The 16,399-nt window shown below is 37.0% G+C and overlaps 4 protein-coding genes across 7 annotated transcripts; all 4 read right to left on the bottom strand.

Annotated features, from left to right (window-relative positions):
- LOC104738951 (U-box domain-containing protein 51-like) lies at positions 1,107–5,075 on the bottom strand. Of its 2 annotated transcripts, XM_010459177.2 has the most exons (9): positions 4,778–5,075; positions 4,279–4,528; positions 4,082–4,203; positions 3,871–3,992; positions 3,618–3,793; positions 3,101–3,525; positions 2,567–3,004; positions 1,694–2,479; positions 1,107–1,603 (listed from the first exon to the last, which is right to left on the bottom strand). In XM_010459177.2, exons 2-9 carry the CDS (start codon positions 4,412–4,414, stop codon positions 1,418–1,420), a joined length of 2,391 nt encoding a protein of 796 aa, XP_010457479.1. In that variant the 5' UTR covers positions 4,415–4,528; positions 4,778–5,075; the 3' UTR covers positions 1,107–1,417. The 2 variants fall into 2 exon arrangements, with proteins under 2 accessions (XP_010457479.1, XP_019093355.1); XM_019237810.1 differs by lacking the exon at positions 4,778–5,075 and having other exon boundaries at positions 4,279–4,641.
- LOC104738936 (U-box domain-containing protein 52-like) lies at positions 6,531–10,371 on the bottom strand. Its single transcript, XM_010459157.2, has 8 exons — positions 9,829–10,371; positions 9,598–9,719; positions 9,199–9,508; positions 8,675–9,114; positions 8,401–8,502; positions 7,886–8,314; positions 7,041–7,799; positions 6,531–6,948 (listed from the first exon to the last, which is right to left on the bottom strand). The coding sequence occupies exons 1-8, from the start codon at positions 10,031–10,033 to the stop codon at positions 6,766–6,768; spliced, it is 2,550 nt and encodes an 849-aa protein (XP_010457459.1). The 5' UTR covers positions 10,034–10,371; the 3' UTR covers positions 6,531–6,765.
- LOC104738920 (probable isoaspartyl peptidase/L-asparaginase 3) lies at positions 11,203–13,527 on the bottom strand. Of its 3 annotated transcripts, none has more exons than XM_010459146.2 (7): positions 13,329–13,527; positions 12,902–13,067; positions 12,751–12,815; positions 12,256–12,651; positions 12,119–12,177; positions 11,826–11,930; positions 11,203–11,600 (listed from the first exon to the last, which is right to left on the bottom strand). In XM_010459146.2, exons 1-7 carry the CDS (start codon positions 13,389–13,391, stop codon positions 11,381–11,383), a joined length of 1,074 nt encoding a protein of 357 aa, XP_010457448.1. In that variant the 5' UTR covers positions 13,392–13,527; the 3' UTR covers positions 11,203–11,380. The 3 variants fall into 3 exon arrangements, with proteins under 3 accessions (XP_010457448.1, XP_010457441.1, XP_010457450.1); XM_010459139.2 differs by having other exon boundaries at positions 12,896–13,067; positions 13,329–13,525; XM_010459148.1 differs by lacking the exons at positions 12,902–13,067; positions 13,329–13,527 and having other exon boundaries at positions 12,256–12,662.
- Positions 13,702–16,393, bottom strand: LOC104738913 (uncharacterized Rho GTPase-activating protein At5g61530). Its single transcript, XM_010459127.1, has 10 exons — positions 16,211–16,393; positions 15,843–15,931; positions 15,485–15,747; positions 15,325–15,387; positions 15,228–15,246; positions 14,981–15,079; positions 14,806–14,883; positions 14,475–14,719; positions 14,176–14,332; positions 13,702–14,094 (listed from the first exon to the last, which is right to left on the bottom strand). Exons 2-10 carry the CDS (start codon positions 15,901–15,903, stop codon positions 13,949–13,951), a joined length of 1,131 nt encoding a protein of 376 aa, XP_010457429.1. The 5' UTR covers positions 15,904–15,931; positions 16,211–16,393; the 3' UTR covers positions 13,702–13,948.

Raw genomic sequence — 16,399 nt, 5'->3', positions numbered from 1 at the left:
TTTTTTTTTTTTTTTTTTTTTGTTATGGGACAGATAGATTGTTAGAGAAATAAACCAATACTAGGATATATCCCGTGCTTAAAGCACGGATCAACATTTTAAAAAAAAGATATGATAATAAAAATTATTGTTTTTTTTTTTAAGTTATTTTGTTTGAGATAATATTTATTTTAAATTGTTATGTAAATCTATTAGTCTATTTGAATACTAATTATTTTAGAATATTATAGTATTTTATTTTTGACGTATTATTACAGTTTTATATTGTTTGTTTGTTGTATTTGCATCATTTTTTTGTGAAATATAAAATATTAATTTTAATATTATAATTGTGAGCAAATAAAAATTATTAATTTATCATTTATATAAATTTAGTTTTAACAACCTGCCAATGTGGAAATTAAAACACACATTTTCATACAATGAGTGATATATCTTCGTTTTAAAAAATTCTAATCACAACATATGCAGAAAAATATGCATTTTAAATTATAAGTATTATATGAAAATTCCAAACAATTTGTAAATAAAATAAAATAAAGATGATAGGAGAATCATAATTTAAAAACTTAACAAAATCTTCGAATTTAGTTATTAAAAATAATTGTATTGTATACTTAGATATAAAATTTTAGTTTTTAAAATTCTGATTGGTTTATATATTTTTTTAAAAAAGAATTAGTAATTTCGTCCATAATTTATTAGAGAGAGAAAATATTTTTTTAGATTTTTTAGAATTGATATGTGAGTGTTTTTTATTTTTAATTAATTACATTTATTTAAATTAGTTAATTAAGCTTAATTATTTTTTCTAATGGCAATTGAATGTAATTTTTTACACATTTTACGGTTAGTTTCATATTTATACTTCTCAATTAATATAGTAGGATACAAAATAGTAAAAGTTATGAGAATCTTCGTAGTGGCAAAATATAGGCCAGCTTTACTATCCTATATATGGCCTATCTCATGTTTGATCAAAACCATACACAACTAAAGATTTTAAATCTGCAGATTTCGAATGCGCATTGGATTGGATTCATACAATACATTTTTTTTTTCTATTGATATGTTAAAGTTATGTATATTGACAAAAAAAAATACGATACAACAAAAATCAACACTCTTAATATTTTCATGCAAATGTACAGTCAAAACCTATAATACAATGTGGCAAAAAAAAAAACCTATAATACAATAAAACAAATAAGGAAAATTTTTACATACAAAAACTCGCATACTTCATCAACTTATATCTCTACTCGTGTGTGCGCAAGAATGGGGTATGACCAAAAAAAAAAAATACACACACACACACAACGATGCATGTTTTCTTTTGGGGCAAATCTTAAATCACACCGATGCAGGTTAATTAACGAATTTAGCCGTATAAATCTCAAAACCTCAAACCTCTACTTTATTTAATTAGTTGTGATCTCCACTCGTTAATTGCAGAAAGCAGAGATTGATTAGGAAGAAGAGAATGATTAGGGAAAGGCAAATCCGTCATCGGAGATTTATGATTCTTCTGAAGCCACTCCTTAATGGCACTCTTCTCGTATGTATATCCATCCGCAGCAACGCATGGATTCTCCATCACATCCTAATTTCAACAATCAAACCATAAACCAAAACAAAACACACATAAGTAACAAAACCTGACATATAGATATAAGATTTGTTTATCATTTACCTTTGTTATTGGACAGTAGAAATGGCTTGGAGCGTTATGATGATGATGGTCAATTTCGTCAAACATGTTTCTTGCGTTAGAGGCAACTTCCTTTAACCGTTCAAGAACCGGTAAAATTTCTTTCCCTAAATCAGGACGATCACGCTTTCTCATTTCCGCACATCTAAGCCCTATCATAACCATCTCTTTCGCTTCCTTAACCGGCCAATCTCCTGCAGTCTTATCTAAGATCTCTGTAAATTTCCCGGTTTGATCTCTCAAAGCTTTCTCTATAGTATGAGCTAACCCCATCGCGGATCTAGCTGTAACCAGCTGAAGAAGTATGATTCCAAACGCGTAAATATCAGATTCAGGGGTTACCACTCCGGTTCTTTGGTATTCAGGATCGATGTAGAAGAATGTTCCGACCGGACCGGTTTCGTTGAAAACCGTTGAGGCATGTGAAGGATCAAGATTAACCATCTTGGAGAGTCCTACGTCTCCGATTTTGCTCACATTGTTCCGGTCTAGGAGTATATTGGCCGGTTTAAGATCTCGGTGGACGATAGGTCTTGGTTCGTTTGTGTGGAGAAAATAAAGAGCTGAAGCGATCTCCCAAGCTATTCTGAACCGCTCGAACCACCTTAACGGTGGCGGTTGCGGTGTGTCAGTGTTTGGTCGGCGTTTCATGAGTCTTTCCTCAAGGTTTCCGTTGTGCATATACTCGTAGATTAAGCTGCCGCGTTCAGGACATGCGCCTAGGAGAAGAAGCAAGTGTGGGTGTCGAATCTTGCTTAGAATCTCAAGCTGAAGAAGTATCATCAAAACGGCATCGTTTCAGCAGAATAGTAATTTTTGCTTGGAAGGGTTAAAAAGTGAAGAAGTTTTGTTTACCTCTTGGTGAAACTGTTTGGTTAAGCTACTTTTATCTGAATGAAGAACCTTGACAGCAACTGTCGTGTGGTGCAAGTTACACCGATACACGCTTCCGTAACCACCTGTTCCGATCTTAAGTTCATCGGAGAAGGATGACGTGGCATCAACGATCTCTTCCCAGTCGAATTTCATATATTGTTGGCGTTGAAGAGGTCCGCCTTCAAGTGCATCCTCTAGTCTCTGCTTCTCTTTTCTAACCTCTTCCGCTCTTGCTTCCGCCTCAAGTTTCTCTTCGGTTTCTCTCTCGATGCATTCTCTCACGAGCTCAGCCTCATTTTCCGCTTCTTCTTGTCTCTCCCTCTCCATTTCCACCACTTCATCCGCTTCTTCTTCTCTTATCGTTAAGTTCTTGAACCTAGTAGCTTCCTCTAACCGCCGCTGGTTCAGATCTTTCATCTGAGAGACAAGAAACAACAAAGGATTCAAATCATAATTCCAAAATCGGAAAAAACTACTTTCTAAAATGCATAAATATTGTAACTAGCAATGAACCTTTTGAGAAGCATCAATGACTTCACTTTGAGCAACTGCATACATTCCTTTGATGTGACGAAGTTCAATCTTCAGCTTCTCTAACTCAAAGTCTTTATTCACCTGGCTACTAGATGAAGTAGGGTCACTGTAGGTACTTGAGCTTGAAGCCTCTTCCATCTGAGAGCTTCTCCAGCTTTGTATATCACTTCCTCCATATCCAATCCCCGAGCTGTTTGTTCGGTAAAAGCCCTTCTGGTTTAGTAACTTCGATTCATCCACATCTAGAGACCCGGCTCTGTTATGACGATGATGATGCGGATGATCATTGTTCTGTTTTACAATGTTTGTTCCAACTTTTTGGTTCACGGTTGAAAGTGCTTGGATTCTTTGGAAGAGTAAAGGTGTAGATGTGAACTGATGACTCGATGTCGAACTTACTGACCCTAAAATGTTAACAAACACCAATCAAATCAAACAGGTATAATAAAACCAAGTTTTCATTTGTGTCCTACTCCTACAGAGTTAAGTTTTATACCTGAATGGCTACTTGAAGAGAATCGGCTTTCACTTCTATCATCAGCAATGCTCGTTTCGATGTCTACATCGGATTTACGAACATTGAGTAGCTTTCCTTTAGAGATAACATGAACTGTGCAAAATCTTGGTGTAACATCTGAAATTCTTGAAGACAAGTTGCTTCTCTTTAACTTCCTACAAAAGAAGAACACAAGAATTATAGAATCGGATATCATGAGAAATCGAAAGTTAAGAGAGTGTTAAAATGTTACCATGAGAATATGATAGAAGAGGAAGCTCCAATGACTAGCTCACTAATTCCATGATCTTGAACTGCTTTAGAGATTGCATCAGCTACATCGTCTGATTCAAGCACCATTATATCCAATTGAACCTTTTTTTACATTTTCACAATTCATCAGAGTCTCAACAATAGAAAAACATGAAAACAGCAAATGAAGAAATCAACTGTGACACACATACCTCTCTATGAGCAAACATGTCTCTACTTGGAAGAAGCATCTCTCTGGTTTTTCTATCAACATCTTTCTTGTAAACTGTTGTGGTCGAAGTCGAATCTTGTCTTCTGGTCGTATTCGAATCTCCTAATTTTTTACCAAGCAAATCAGATCGAATTTTTGTACTTAAGATTAAAACTTATGTAAAGATATGTAACTTACTAGGTTGGACATGTAAGAGCTTGAAGACAACATGTTCTTGAGAAGCAAATTGTTGAAGAGCCCATCGAACAACGCCTTTGGTTTTGCTATTGTTCCCTTTGATCGCAACAGCTACGAGTAAAGCTCCGTCTCCCATTTCTTGATTTTATTAACGGCTGAGATTTGAAGATACCTGCTGATGAATTTGACTTTAAATCTTCAAAGCTTTGGTTTCCTTAACCTCGTCTCGTCGTGCAGATGATTTAAAGAGCTTAAAATAAGATAAAAACAGAGAGAAGAGAGAGTCATGAATTGGTCTGGTTTTTATGTTAAATTAAAATGTAATTTACAGAGACATTTTCTGGGCCAAAAACAAAACAAGTTGAATCCTTAATAAAATATAATAATATATATATATAAGAAAAAAAGAAAAAAAAACATGGAACCAATTCAACGGTTAAGATCAATCATAAGGGTTTAAGCAATGGTTCCAGTTCCAGATAAGATGTGAAGATGATACCTATTGAGTATTTGACTTCAAAAGCTTTTCCCAAACTTGTGGGTGGATGATGATGATTCAACAGCTTCTTGACAAATGGAGATAAAGAGAGAGAGAGAGAGAGAGAAGAAGATGACGAATCAAATTTGAGTCAGTGAAGAATGAATATTCCTGATTAAATAAATGGGAGTTATATGGTAATTTATGCGCAAACCAGTTGAATTCTACAGGATATATGTATAATAATCCAAAATTCAAAAGAAGTAATGATTCTAAAAAAAAAAAAAAAAAAAAAAATCCGATGAGAGAATAATTGAAAATGTCAAAAGAAGAAGTCTAGAAAGAGTTTTGTGTGTGTGTGAAACTGTGAATGAATATGTAATGTCTTTTCCGGTAAGTACTAATAACTTAAGGTTTTTGAGTTAGAAAACGTGATGACGTTCAAAGTCAGAACAACTTGGCTTTTGTCGGACTGCCAACTTTTTTTTTTATATTGTTGACTTTTCAATCTATGGGGTTTGTTTGTTTGTTTGTTCAATTTATGAATATTTATTTAGGTTTCATTTTCTGCCAAAATACAATTTTGTTTTTGATTTTTCTCGTTACGTTCAACTACAAATATGTCAATAAGGTTTTATCTTTTGCGAATCTTTTTTTTTTATAATGACATGAAAGAGATTTTTTCGTATGACTATTTTCTTCTAAACGTTTGACTACTGTAACAAAGAGTTTTCAGAACGAATAATGACATAATTTGTGGAAGAACTATCTATATGAAAGCTTCTGTCCTTAGACCTCTCTCTGCATCGGCACCTCCTGGAAACTTTTTTTTTTTTTTTGCGGCGAAAACACAACCCAAAGCTCTATAGACAAGACTCACCTTGTGGTATGAACTTCCCACATATATAGATTAGATGTATCTCTATGCAAGAAGTTCGTTTCTTGTATACTCCAAAATTTCATATCTCACCTTGTGGTTTAAATTTTCCACATATCCATCTCTCTCTGCAAGGAGCTCATTTCTTGGACGTACACTCCAAATTTTTCATATTTTTAAGCACAAATATGTCCCATCAAACTTTTGAAACTCCAATGTACGAATATTCACCGTTTTAACATTGACATTGGCCGTGGTGTAATGAATGGATGGTCATCATTGATTCATTGTCAAACAAGACGCTTGACCTACTCATGAATCATGATATATATGACAAAAACCAACATGATGCAAGTTCTTGATATACAAAAAAATTCAAAATCTTAGTAGACATCATTATACGTTACTTTCTTTCTTCAGAGTTATGCAAAATCTCAAAACATAAGTATGATGAAGCAGAGAGATAAATAAATAAAACCGCATTATTTTTCATTGGATTACTTGTGGATGTCTTTATAGTCGATTCCAATATGAAGGTCTAATACATGTGGTACTTTTTAGCATTTAATTTGTGCATTCAATAGCATTTAATGTTGGACGAAATAGCCGGTGATAGTTATCTTATCTGAGATGCGGATGTTATTAAGAAGAAAACACAAAATTATGCGTTTGATTAATACACAGTTCTAACTTTAAATTTTGATGATGTGAATTTTTTGACCCTTCAGTAATGGACATGTTTGACATGAGAGTAGTAGGTGCGTTGTTCTATCTTTTACGGATGGTCCAAAACGAGTTTATTTTGTTGACTGGAAATTTGTAGTATAATGGTTTGTATTACTGTCAATATCATGTTTATAATTCGAATTGAGTTTATTCTACATAAACATTTGTTTTAGCTAACATAAATATTAGAAATATATAGAATGTAGAAACATGAGACAGATTCCATACCACAAGAAAACTAAATCAAAAGACATTTTTTCTCTCTCTCTCTATATTGTTGTAATTTTTGTAATCTCATCACACAAAAGATAAATCCCCGGAACAGAGAGAAACACACAAAACAAGATTAGAGTAGTAAACACATTTAAACGAATCCATCGTACTTATTTGTGGAGTCTCTTTCTCACTATTGTTTATTAGATTTCCACTCCATGATCGCTGAGTAAAGTGTGTAATTAGCAAGAAGGCTCTTGTTAGGCAATGGAAGGTTCGTTACCGGCGACGTATCTTTCTCTCTCAGCCATTCCTCTATAGCTTCCCTATCGTACGTGTATCCATCCGCAGCCACGCACGGCTCGTTCATCACTCCCTGTTTCCAACATTACAAAATTAGGTTGAAATCAGAAAAGAGCTTACTTGTGTTGCAAGTAATTAGTGACGGTTTTAGGGTTTATTTATTACCTTGATGAGTGGACAAATGAAGTGAGATGGAGGACCAGACAGAGTCCTCGAGAGAGTGTTTTGAGCTTTGTCGACGACTTTCCTAAGCCGCTCCAGAGCTGGGATGATCTGATCTTTAAGATCCGGTCTGTCTCTGCGTCTCAGTTCCGTACAACACAGTCCCAAAGCAGCTAACTCACGAGTCTCACTAATAGGCCAAGTCCCAGCTTTTACATCCAACAATGCCATAAACTCAGCATCGTCCCCAATCGCTTCTTCCACCATATGAGTAATCGCTATAGCCGGTTTCGCGGTTATCAGTTGTAAAATCACAACTCCTAGAGAGTACACATCTGATTTAGGTGAGATAATCCCGGTCCGCTGATACTCAGGGTCGATGTAACAGAGCGTTCCCACGGGACTTGTTTTCTTGAAGACTGTTAGTTTAGAAGCTGCGTCGTCTTGGTTAACCATTGTGGAGAGACCAACGTCTCCTAGTTTGCTGACGAAGTTATGGTCAAGCAAGATGTTTCCTGGTTTGAGGTCGCGGTGAATGATTGGTCTAGGCTTGGATTTGTGGAGGAATACTAGCGCGGAAGCTACTTCTAAAGCGATCCTGAAACGCTCGAACCAAGGGATTGGAGGAGTGTCGTTGACTAGCATCAACCGGTCCTCTAAGCTTCCGTTGTCCATGTACTCGTAGACGAGACAGCCTCGTTCAGGACATGCCCCGAGGAGGAGGACTAGGTGAGGATGTCGGATTTTGCTCAAGATCTCAAGCTGTCAAAAGAGAAACACCAAACATTTAGACAACATTGGCTTAGTCCCTTAGATTTTGGTCAATAATATATGCAGATTTTTCTAACCTCTTGATCAAACTGTTTAGAGAGCTGAGTCTCTTCTGCGTGAAGGACCTTAACAGCACCCGTCGTGTGATGCAGATTACATTTGTATACGGTTCCATAGGCTCCAATTCCAATCTTGAGATTTTCTGCAAAGTCAGAAGTCGCAGCTGCGATTTCCTCCCAAGTATAATGTTGGTACTGGATTCCCGGAGAGACAAGAGAAGCCTGGAGCTTATCTTTCTCTCTAGCGTCACGCTCTGCTTTGATCTCAGCTTCTCTTCTATGTAAAGCCTCTTTCATCATAAGTTCTTTAACCTTCTCCGCTTCCTTCATCGCCTCTTCGTACCTTTGCTTCTCCTTTGAAGCTGTATCTTTCGCTACTTCTTCCATTTCCTTCAGCTCCACAAGCTTCTCGGATTCCATGAACCGCCGCTGGTTTAGCTCAGTTAGCTGCAATCAAATCAAGAACACAAAAATCTTAACAAAAAGCAAAAAAACGCCAATGTCTATATGTGGCTCAAGAACTTGAATGAAACCTTATTCGAAGCATCCACAGTCTCGGTTTGAGCCATGGCATACATCTCCTGAACATGTTTCAGCTCAGCTCTCAGCTTCTCAATCTCAAAGCTCAGATTTACCTACACAATCAGATCCAGTTTCAGTTCCGAACCAAAAATTGTTCTGCCTCTCTGGAGATACAGAATCAAGATCAAGACTCTTGATTCAGCTAAACAATATGGTGACTCTAGACTCTGACTCTCAATTCTTGACACCAGAGACAGAATCAAGAATGAAGACAAATCAATTTACCTGATTATCGGTAACGGAATGGACACTGAGGAGTCCATCAGACATGTTAGAGGCACAATGAGAAACAAAAGAATAGTTCTCAGGAACCACTGCACCCCAATCCATATTAGCTAGCTCGTGGTTGTTGCTCGAAGACGAGCTCATGATCTCTCTCCGATCCTCGTGATCTCTCCATTTAGAAGCCCAGCTCATAGCGTGATACGCATCTGTTCCCATTGGGAACGAGGCACTAAAGCTCTCATCCTTATTCTTCTTCCCTTCATTACCGCTTTGTACAATCTCCATCCCTCTCCCTTTAGATACTTCCTCTTGGTCATTCTCGCTGGAACTCGTCTCCATTTGAACCACCGCGCTGGTGCTCATCGAATGTTTTGGAGCAGGAAAAAAAGGAGAGACTCGGGATTGAGCTTCCGAAACAAACGAGAGAAAGTCTTGGTACTCTGTTGTTTTCGAGTTTCTACCAAAATCAGATAACTGACAGTTTTAAAGACTTAAGTTTAAATTTAACTGATGTCACCACTTACCAGAAGGGAGTCTAGGACTGTCAGTGGAGCCACTCGTTGAACTGCTTCTCTCGGTTCTTTCGAATCGTATGCTTCCGCTAGCGTCTGAATCAGAAGGACGCACGGAAGCTAGTTTACCCTTAGAGACCACATAGACTGTGCAGAACCTCGGGACAGCTGTGGCGATCATAGATGACATATCGATCTTTCTTGAGAAGAATCCACGAAGAGACATTCCTATGACCAGTTTGGTGACTCCTGTTCCAGCGATCTCTTCTGCTATCGCAGCTACAGGCTCGTGTGATTCCAGCACCAAAATCTCTACATGCACCTTTTTTTTTTGTTCCATTTTTTCAGATTTTGGGAAAACAGAACAAAGTAAAGAGAGTTTTAGATTTAATTCTTGAGACAGAACCATACCTTTCTCCTTTCGAACATTTTCTTGTATGGACGTAGCATCTCGTTTGTGTGCCAATCCACTTCTTGTTTGTAAGCTGATACTACATCGTCTCTAAGCTCTGACACAGATATCGCGTTCCCCACTGAAATCGAACCATATCCAATATAAGAAAGACTCATTCCTTGTAACCAAAACATTGATCTTTTTCATAAATTATAAGAGATTCTGAGTCTTTTTAAGTCAATACTTACTTGGGGTAGGGATGTAAGTGACAGGAGGACGAACATAGAGCAATTTGAAATCAGAGAAGCCTTCGGGTACGAACTTCTCAAGAGCCCAAAATGCAACGTATTTGCTCTTCTTCTTTCCATTAATGGCTACCGCTACAACAGGAGATGGTGGAGGAGGTAGAGACAAGTGTTCGCTTAACGCTCTTGCTACTTTTTTCTCTTCCATTGTTTAATCCTGAAACTTAAAAAAACAGTGTTTCAAACTCTTGCAAGAAGATAGAGACATGTAAATTTTGCAGAATTCAGAGTCTGAGATAGAGTTTTGCAGGCGAGTAGAGAAATTTTTAGATGTAAATGTAACAGAGCAATAGAGCTTCAGACAGAACATAGCCTTACACCCTCTAGTTCTGTTCTAACAGAGAACAAGGAAAGAACCCTATAAGTCTGGTGATCTTAGGACATTTTCTTAAGAAGAAATAATTGACGGAGAAGGAAGGATTAGGACACAAGCAAGCACGTTGTTGCCGCCACAATCCCATATTTATACTGTTATAGACTTATAGGGAATAGTCAGCTCACTAATTAAATCCTTTTTTTTTACTATCTATTAGTTTTCTTCATACATTCAAACAATAATACAAGACATTTTCTCTGTTTTAATTTTCTTTGGAATTTTAATTAGTGAAATAGCTTACTATATCAAATTCGTTATATTCGCTTTTACGTTGGTATATCCCTCGGGCTGCAGTTTTTGTAGTAAAATAAACAAAGTCAAACATATAAAATATTCTTTAGAAAAAAAAAATAAAAGAAAAATAGTATGTCTAGATATCGGGAGAAATGAACTACAATAAACCTTCTGAAAACATAGATGTTAAAATGAAAAAAAAAAAATAAAAAAACTTTGAATACATCAAAAAGAAAAATGACTAAAACATTGGTTTCTCAATATCATTGAAATTTAGAACATATAAACTTATTATTTAGTTTGAGTTTATGGATTAGAATCATTAGATAATGAGATCAAGCTTGAAATGATAAGATGTCAATCTTAGGATTTAGTTGCCTACATGACATTCTCCTCAGTTTTTGTCACGTCTACTAATTTCCTACTTAACTTTATGATAATAATAATAATAATACAACAATTATACTAACATACAATTAAAAAAATTGCAACAACTAGTTATAGAATCGTAGAGGATATACCTAGGAATTCTCCTATTTTATTTATATGCGCTCGTGTAATCAATAAAATTACAGAGAAAGTCAACTATTGTTCATATGTTTTGTTGTTTACTGAGAAAAACATATTTCCTTAGTCTCTGTCTGATCTATTCAGACAGATCCCAGAACAGAGTTTTTTCTTAGTAAAAGCAAAAGAATACTTCGGGATACTCCAAACAAGCATGCCATTCGATATTTCCATACATGAACGTCGTGCCGTTTCTTTATTTACAAATTACAATGAGCTTTTATCAACCTTTCTATCCTATTATTATTGATCCATAACCAAATTTCAAGAAACTAAGTTTCATAAGATTAGTAGTACTGTAGATACAATTTACCGGTTTCATGGAAGCACTGTGAAGACTTGAACATCGTCCATGTCAGGGTTCTGGACTGAGTACTGAAACGTCCAGCCATGGCAAGCTCCTGCGTGAGACCCCTTCTTGTCAACAGCCACTACGGCTCCCACGAAATCTGGAAACTTCCTTGTGATTCTCGAGATTGCGTCTTTAGCAGCTTCTTCTGGTTTCATTCCTTGTCTCATACTCTCCACAACTTGGTAACTAAAACCACAACAAGGAAGAAGAAGAATCATAGTAAGCTCGATTTAACACATGAGAAAACATAATAACCCTTTAATTTACATACACACTCAAGATTCAACTTTAGAGCCACAAGAATTAGACAAGATTCATTAGTGACCTTCACCTAGAGAACCCTATCTTGGTCAATAGATTGCATTAAAGAAACAAAAGTGTTCTTTTGTTCAAGGAGATTGGGTAGTTTACCAAGGGAGGAAGCGCATCATGGTGTCACCATCTCCAGTTGCACCACATCCACCTACTTCATCATCAGCATAGGCTGATGAACCGACAATAGGTCCATCACCAACCCTGTGTTTAACAATCAAGGCTTCAAGTTTTTCATATCTTTTACATGATATAAGGATTAAGTAAGCCATACTGATAACACATGAAATCCATTTTGAGCATAATCTTCACACATTTGAACAATCAGGAGGCAGGTGAGATAGATAGGGTTGGTTTAGGTCAGAGACAATGGTAGGTTTAAACAGCATTACCTTCCAGGAATCTTGAATGTGGCTCCATTGGTCGATGTCCCAACAGCTATATGTCCCATCTATTGGAAGACTTACACTCAGATTTTCTCATCATGGAAACAAAGATATATAGAGAAATGTAACTGAACTCATCTTACTTTGTCAATGACAGCCATCGATATGGTATCGTGATTATGAGGACCAACAAGAGGAGGTCTATACTCAATCTTTCCCATCTCACAAGATTCAGTGCGTTTATCTCCAGAAACAGTCATAGCACCATTGTTTGGCTTGTACGGTCCACAGTCATTTTCAGGGACTACGTTCTTCCTGAAATTGGGTTGACATCGATTCTCTTTCCAGTCCGACCACTTCTTTACGGATTCAGGGGAGCTTAGGTTCATGGGTCCAGGAAGACCCATGGAGATTGCAAATGCTGATGCTCCTTCTCCAGCCAGCAACGTGTGTTGAGAGTACTTCATCACTAGATTTGCAGCTCTAATACCGTCTTTAACAAACCGCATTGCAGCAACAGCTCCAACCTCCATAGTCACCTATGAATGTCCTTAGCATAACCCAAAAAATGTGAGTCATTCTTCAAGATTTTGATGCCAATGGGACTTATATAGCGAGATACCAATGAATTTTATTACCCCATCCATGACTAAAGCATCAATCATGGTCTCACCATTCTCATTTGGACTTCCACCAGGCCCAACTAATCAATACCAACAAAGAGAACTTTCACTTTCGGAGAGTAAACATTAGAGAAGTAAATTCAAAAGATAGCCCCCAAACCTGTACCGTCACAGCGAAGTTCCTCACAAGCAGAACAACCTTCCACAACAGCTTCTACTGCAGAGCTCCCATTATCAACTGCTCTCCAAGCGGCTCTAACAGCTTCAATAAAAGGCCAAGTACTCACCACTATTGGAAACTTTTCAGATCTCACCAATTCCGCTTCAGCTACCTGTAACCCAACCATTCTTAGATAAACAGCCAGTGATTCGATTTCTGCCACCATTCTCAAAGTGAAAAAAGCACTCAAATTTAGCAAAATCTAGCGTCCGGAACTAGAAAAATCAGAGATTTATCTCTACCTAGAAGTAGAAAACCCAATATACGGATCCACCCAAGCCTTAAAAGAGATCAAAGATCCGATTTTTCTATCCCAGTTCCAATTGGCTTGAGATTTTCAGATATATACGTAAAATTCATTCAGAGCGCTTACCGTAAGTGGAGGTAGTAACAGAAGAAGAGTACAGACAAAAGTCAAAGGATCGATTCTCGCCATGGCTGTGACTCTGTGAGCTCAAGAAGCTACAGAAACGACAATGTCTGCTACGTTTGACTCTAAAGGTCCATTGGTCGGTCTACTCATGAGTCAACATGTTCGGTTTAATCGGTTTGGTTGCATTTGGATGCTATCTTGTGAGGAACTTCGCTGGTAACCAGTGGTGTTATCTAATTGGAGCAAATCGGTTTGGTTGCATTTGCGTTGCAATAACCGATTTGGTAACCAGTGGTTATCTAATTGGAGCTTTACCGTCAAGCTTTATCTAATTCAGGTTACGTCCGGTGATTGCTTTATATGATGAGGAAACAATCCGAATTCTTGATTTCTTATAAGAAAAACTTTCTTTTAAATCATCAGTTTCTAAAGTCTAAAACATGTTACAGAAGAACCAATGTGAAACGAAAGCTTATTTACTGAAATCACTAGTCAATCAATCATCATGCAGTTCAAAATGCATATGTTCTTGTAACGGTCATCTTCTTCTGGTTCGGTCCGGAAATTGAAAAATCATGGAAGGTCGACTTTGGAAAGATTGGTTTACTTTTATTTTGTTTTCACCTCCATACAGTCTCATCTGCATCCGTGAAAATCGCATTGTGATGTTCAATTAGGCACTGCACAACCTCGACAGCTCCAAAATCAACTTGAACGATATCATCTAGAGAGATTGATGAAGATGCATCTAGACCTTCTCCTTCGTCTGTCGACAACCATGAAAGATATAAATGACCATAATAGAACTTTACTTCAATGGTAAACGTTATAAGAATTTTGTGTTTACCTGAGAGCAAGTCCCATGGAGTAGCAGTTTCAAAGTCGTTGCTTTTCTTAGGACTCCTCGACGGGCGTTTCCAGTATTCACGATAAGATTCAGGTCTGTTGTCTTCTCGCCACATTATCACAGGAGCCATTTCCATAGCTAGGCTATGCGAATCCATCTGACAAAATGCAAACAAATGTTTCCTCAATATTTAGATTACATATTTGATTCCTGAATTTTGGAAGATTTTAAGAATCTAGAATAAGATATTAATGTTCATTTCTTACTATCTTAAATGACTATAGATAAGATAGTCCTACCTTGTTAAGTAGTGATTTCTGGCTTACACGAAGCAATAGCGCTGTTATGAACTCCAACGTATTATAGTTCGCATTGGAAAGCTTTTGGAGGGACTTTCTCATTCTGTGTACGCTTGACCTTGCATCTTTGATTTCATTATACAGCTCAAAAGTAGTTAGTGGTGTCGGAAGGCTAGCAAGATAGTATTTGATCAGTGCAGCAACATCAATTGGATTCACACCCTCAGGTATTGACGCTCTAGGATCTGCCAAACAAGTGATTAAACTAAATTACAGTTTCTCCCTGAGCCATAAGTGTGTCGAAAAGAAAACTTGTTGGAATGTTGATTACCTTGATTGTACGTTGAAACCAATTGATGAATCAACTTTTTGTCTCCTTCGGCTTTGAACAAGCTCGGTGAATTAAGTCCTGAGTAAGAGAAAAATATACCACATTGATAACCTGATGTGAGAAGGTATGATGAGCTATAATAAAAGCCTTAAATGATTGGTCCAAACATTATTACCTGTTAATATGAGATAATCTGCGCATTTAGTCAGTATAAATGGAATAGGCCTGCTTGACTCCTGCCGCTGGACAGTGTTTTCAATGGCTACACCAAACACTGAGCGCCAAAAAAAAACCATATAGTGTTACTAATAGTTATCTCAAGAAAAAGGATAAATCGGAGACCGTAGACCATGGAATTTCCAACTAAGCAAGGTTTATAAACCGTTTAATCTCATAAATCGCAATGGTCAGCATTATCTTACCATCTGAGCTGGCAACTCCCTGCAGATTATAAAGAACATATATTAGAGACCAAACTCAGATCAACGGCATACAATCACACATGTCAGACTCAAATACCTTCTGCCACCTTTCTATATCCGTCAAAATGGTCTTGCTCTTTTGCGCAGTCTTTTTGGCCGCCTAAAGAGAAAACAAAGATCAGTGAATTAAGCCGTCAGAAGTTAGAAAATGAAACTAAAAATACATTCTTGTCGAGAGTAAATTCAAGAAGCTATACCTCTTCCACTTTAATTTTTCCAACAGAAACCTTTTCCTTTGTCTCAGTTATACCTTTCCTGACCAAAGTCCCGGTTGTGGCAGCAGCTGTGATGAGGTGTTCTTGCACAGCATGTCTAGTTGCAGGCTGCTGAAGAATTGCCCACCGGCTTTTAAACATCGTGCCAACTCTTTCTGCAACATCAGTAACATTCACTTTCGCATCCTTAGCGACTTCCCCCACAAAACTACCAGCTGATTGCCTCGCTTCCCTAAGCTTCGTTCCTAATTCAGTAAAAAACCATAGTAAGCTTTCCCATCACAAACACACACACAAACACACACAAAGAAAGAGGTTAGTACAGAAAATAATCAAAAACCTGATGAAGAAAAGAATCCACTAGTCTTCTCTTGCCATTGTTGTGAGATTAGAGAAGGCATTTTCCAATACCAAAACCTTCTTTTGGTTCTGAAAAAAGTAAAACAACTCATAAGCGTTATCATCATCCGCGTAATCAATTTCATAATTCATCTAAAAATCGTAGACTCCATTTCATCTTTCTACTACAGAAGACTAAAACCTTAAAACCTCAGATTAATAACGAATTCAACGACAACGATTAAAAAAAAAAAATCAAATCTTTTAACTGCAAAAGGGGATAACTTAACATAAACCCTAATTTATATTATCAAATCAATCAATCAATTAAAAAGAACAAACTGAACAAAAGCAAACCGATCATCAAACCTTTGAAAAACCCCAGAAAAAATCGAGATATCTGATGAAATTGAATCGAACTAAAAACCCCAATTCCTCGATACGATCAACGACGACGAAGACGAGAGAGAGAGTCAATCGATCGCACTCCAGGAGAACAAAAGAAGGTTCCACCTTTTTTAATTTCCCCTGGAGAGAGCAGAGATTGAAAAAAAAAAA

Source organism: Camelina sativa, chromosome 2 (assembly GCF_000633955.1).
Source record: "Camelina sativa cultivar DH55 chromosome 2, Cs, whole genome shotgun sequence".
In the NCBI taxonomy this organism is placed as follows: Eukaryota; Viridiplantae; Streptophyta; class Magnoliopsida; order Brassicales; family Brassicaceae; genus Camelina; species Camelina sativa.
Note: the sequence above shows the minus strand (reverse complement) of the source record. Positions and strands in the feature narration are given on the sequence as shown.

Excerpts from the sequence above, each read along its gene's own strand:
- LOC104738951 (XM_010459177.2), bottom strand. The coding sequence starts at position 4,414 with ATGGGAGACGGAGCTTTACTCGTAGCTGTTGCGATCAAAGGGAACAAT. Across the intron at positions 3,993-4,081 it reads ACATGTTTGCTCATAGAGAG|GTTCAATTGGATATAATGGT; the intron begins GTATGTGTGTCA and ends ATGTAAAAAAAG. Across the intron at positions 3,005-3,100 it reads TCATTGATGCTTCTCAAAAG|ATGAAAGATCTGAACCAGCG; the intron begins GTTCATTGCTAG and ends CTTGTCTCTCAG.
- LOC104738936 (XM_010459157.2), bottom strand. The coding sequence starts at position 10,033 with ATGGAAGAGAAAAAAGTAGCAAGAGCGTTAAGCGAACACTTGTCTCTA. Across the intron at positions 9,720-9,828 it reads CACTTACATCCCTACCCCAA|TGGGGAACGCGATATCTGTG; the intron begins GTAAGTATTGAC and ends GTTCGATTTCAG. Across the intron at positions 9,115-9,198 it reads CAGTCCTAGACTCCCTTCTG|AGTACCAAGACTTTCTCTCG; the intron begins GTAAGTGGTGAC and ends CGAAAACAACAG.
- LOC104738920 (XM_010459139.2), bottom strand. The coding sequence starts at position 13,391 with ATGGCGAGAATCGATCCTTTGACTTTTGTCTGTACTCTTCTTCTGTTA. Across the intron at positions 12,816-12,895 it reads ACTTCGCTGTGACGGTACAG|TTGGGCCTGGTGGAAGTCCA; the intron begins GTTTGGGGGCTA and ends GGTATTGATTAG. Across the intron at positions 11,931-12,118 it reads ACATTCAAGATTCCTGGAAG|GGTTGGTGATGGACCTATTG; the intron begins GTAATGCTGTTT and ends TGTTAAACACAG.
- LOC104738913 (XM_010459127.1), bottom strand. The coding sequence starts at position 15,903 with ATGCCTTCTCTAATCTCACAACAATGGCAAGAGAAGACTAGTGGATTC. Across the intron at positions 15,748-15,842 it reads TGGATTCTTTTCTTCATCAG|GAACGAAGCTTAGGGAAGCG; the intron begins GTTTTTGATTAT and ends TTACTGAATTAG. Across the intron at positions 14,720-14,805 it reads GGTTTCAACGTACAATCAAG|ATCCTAGAGCGTCAATACCT; the intron begins GTAATCAACATT and ends CTTGTTTGGCAG.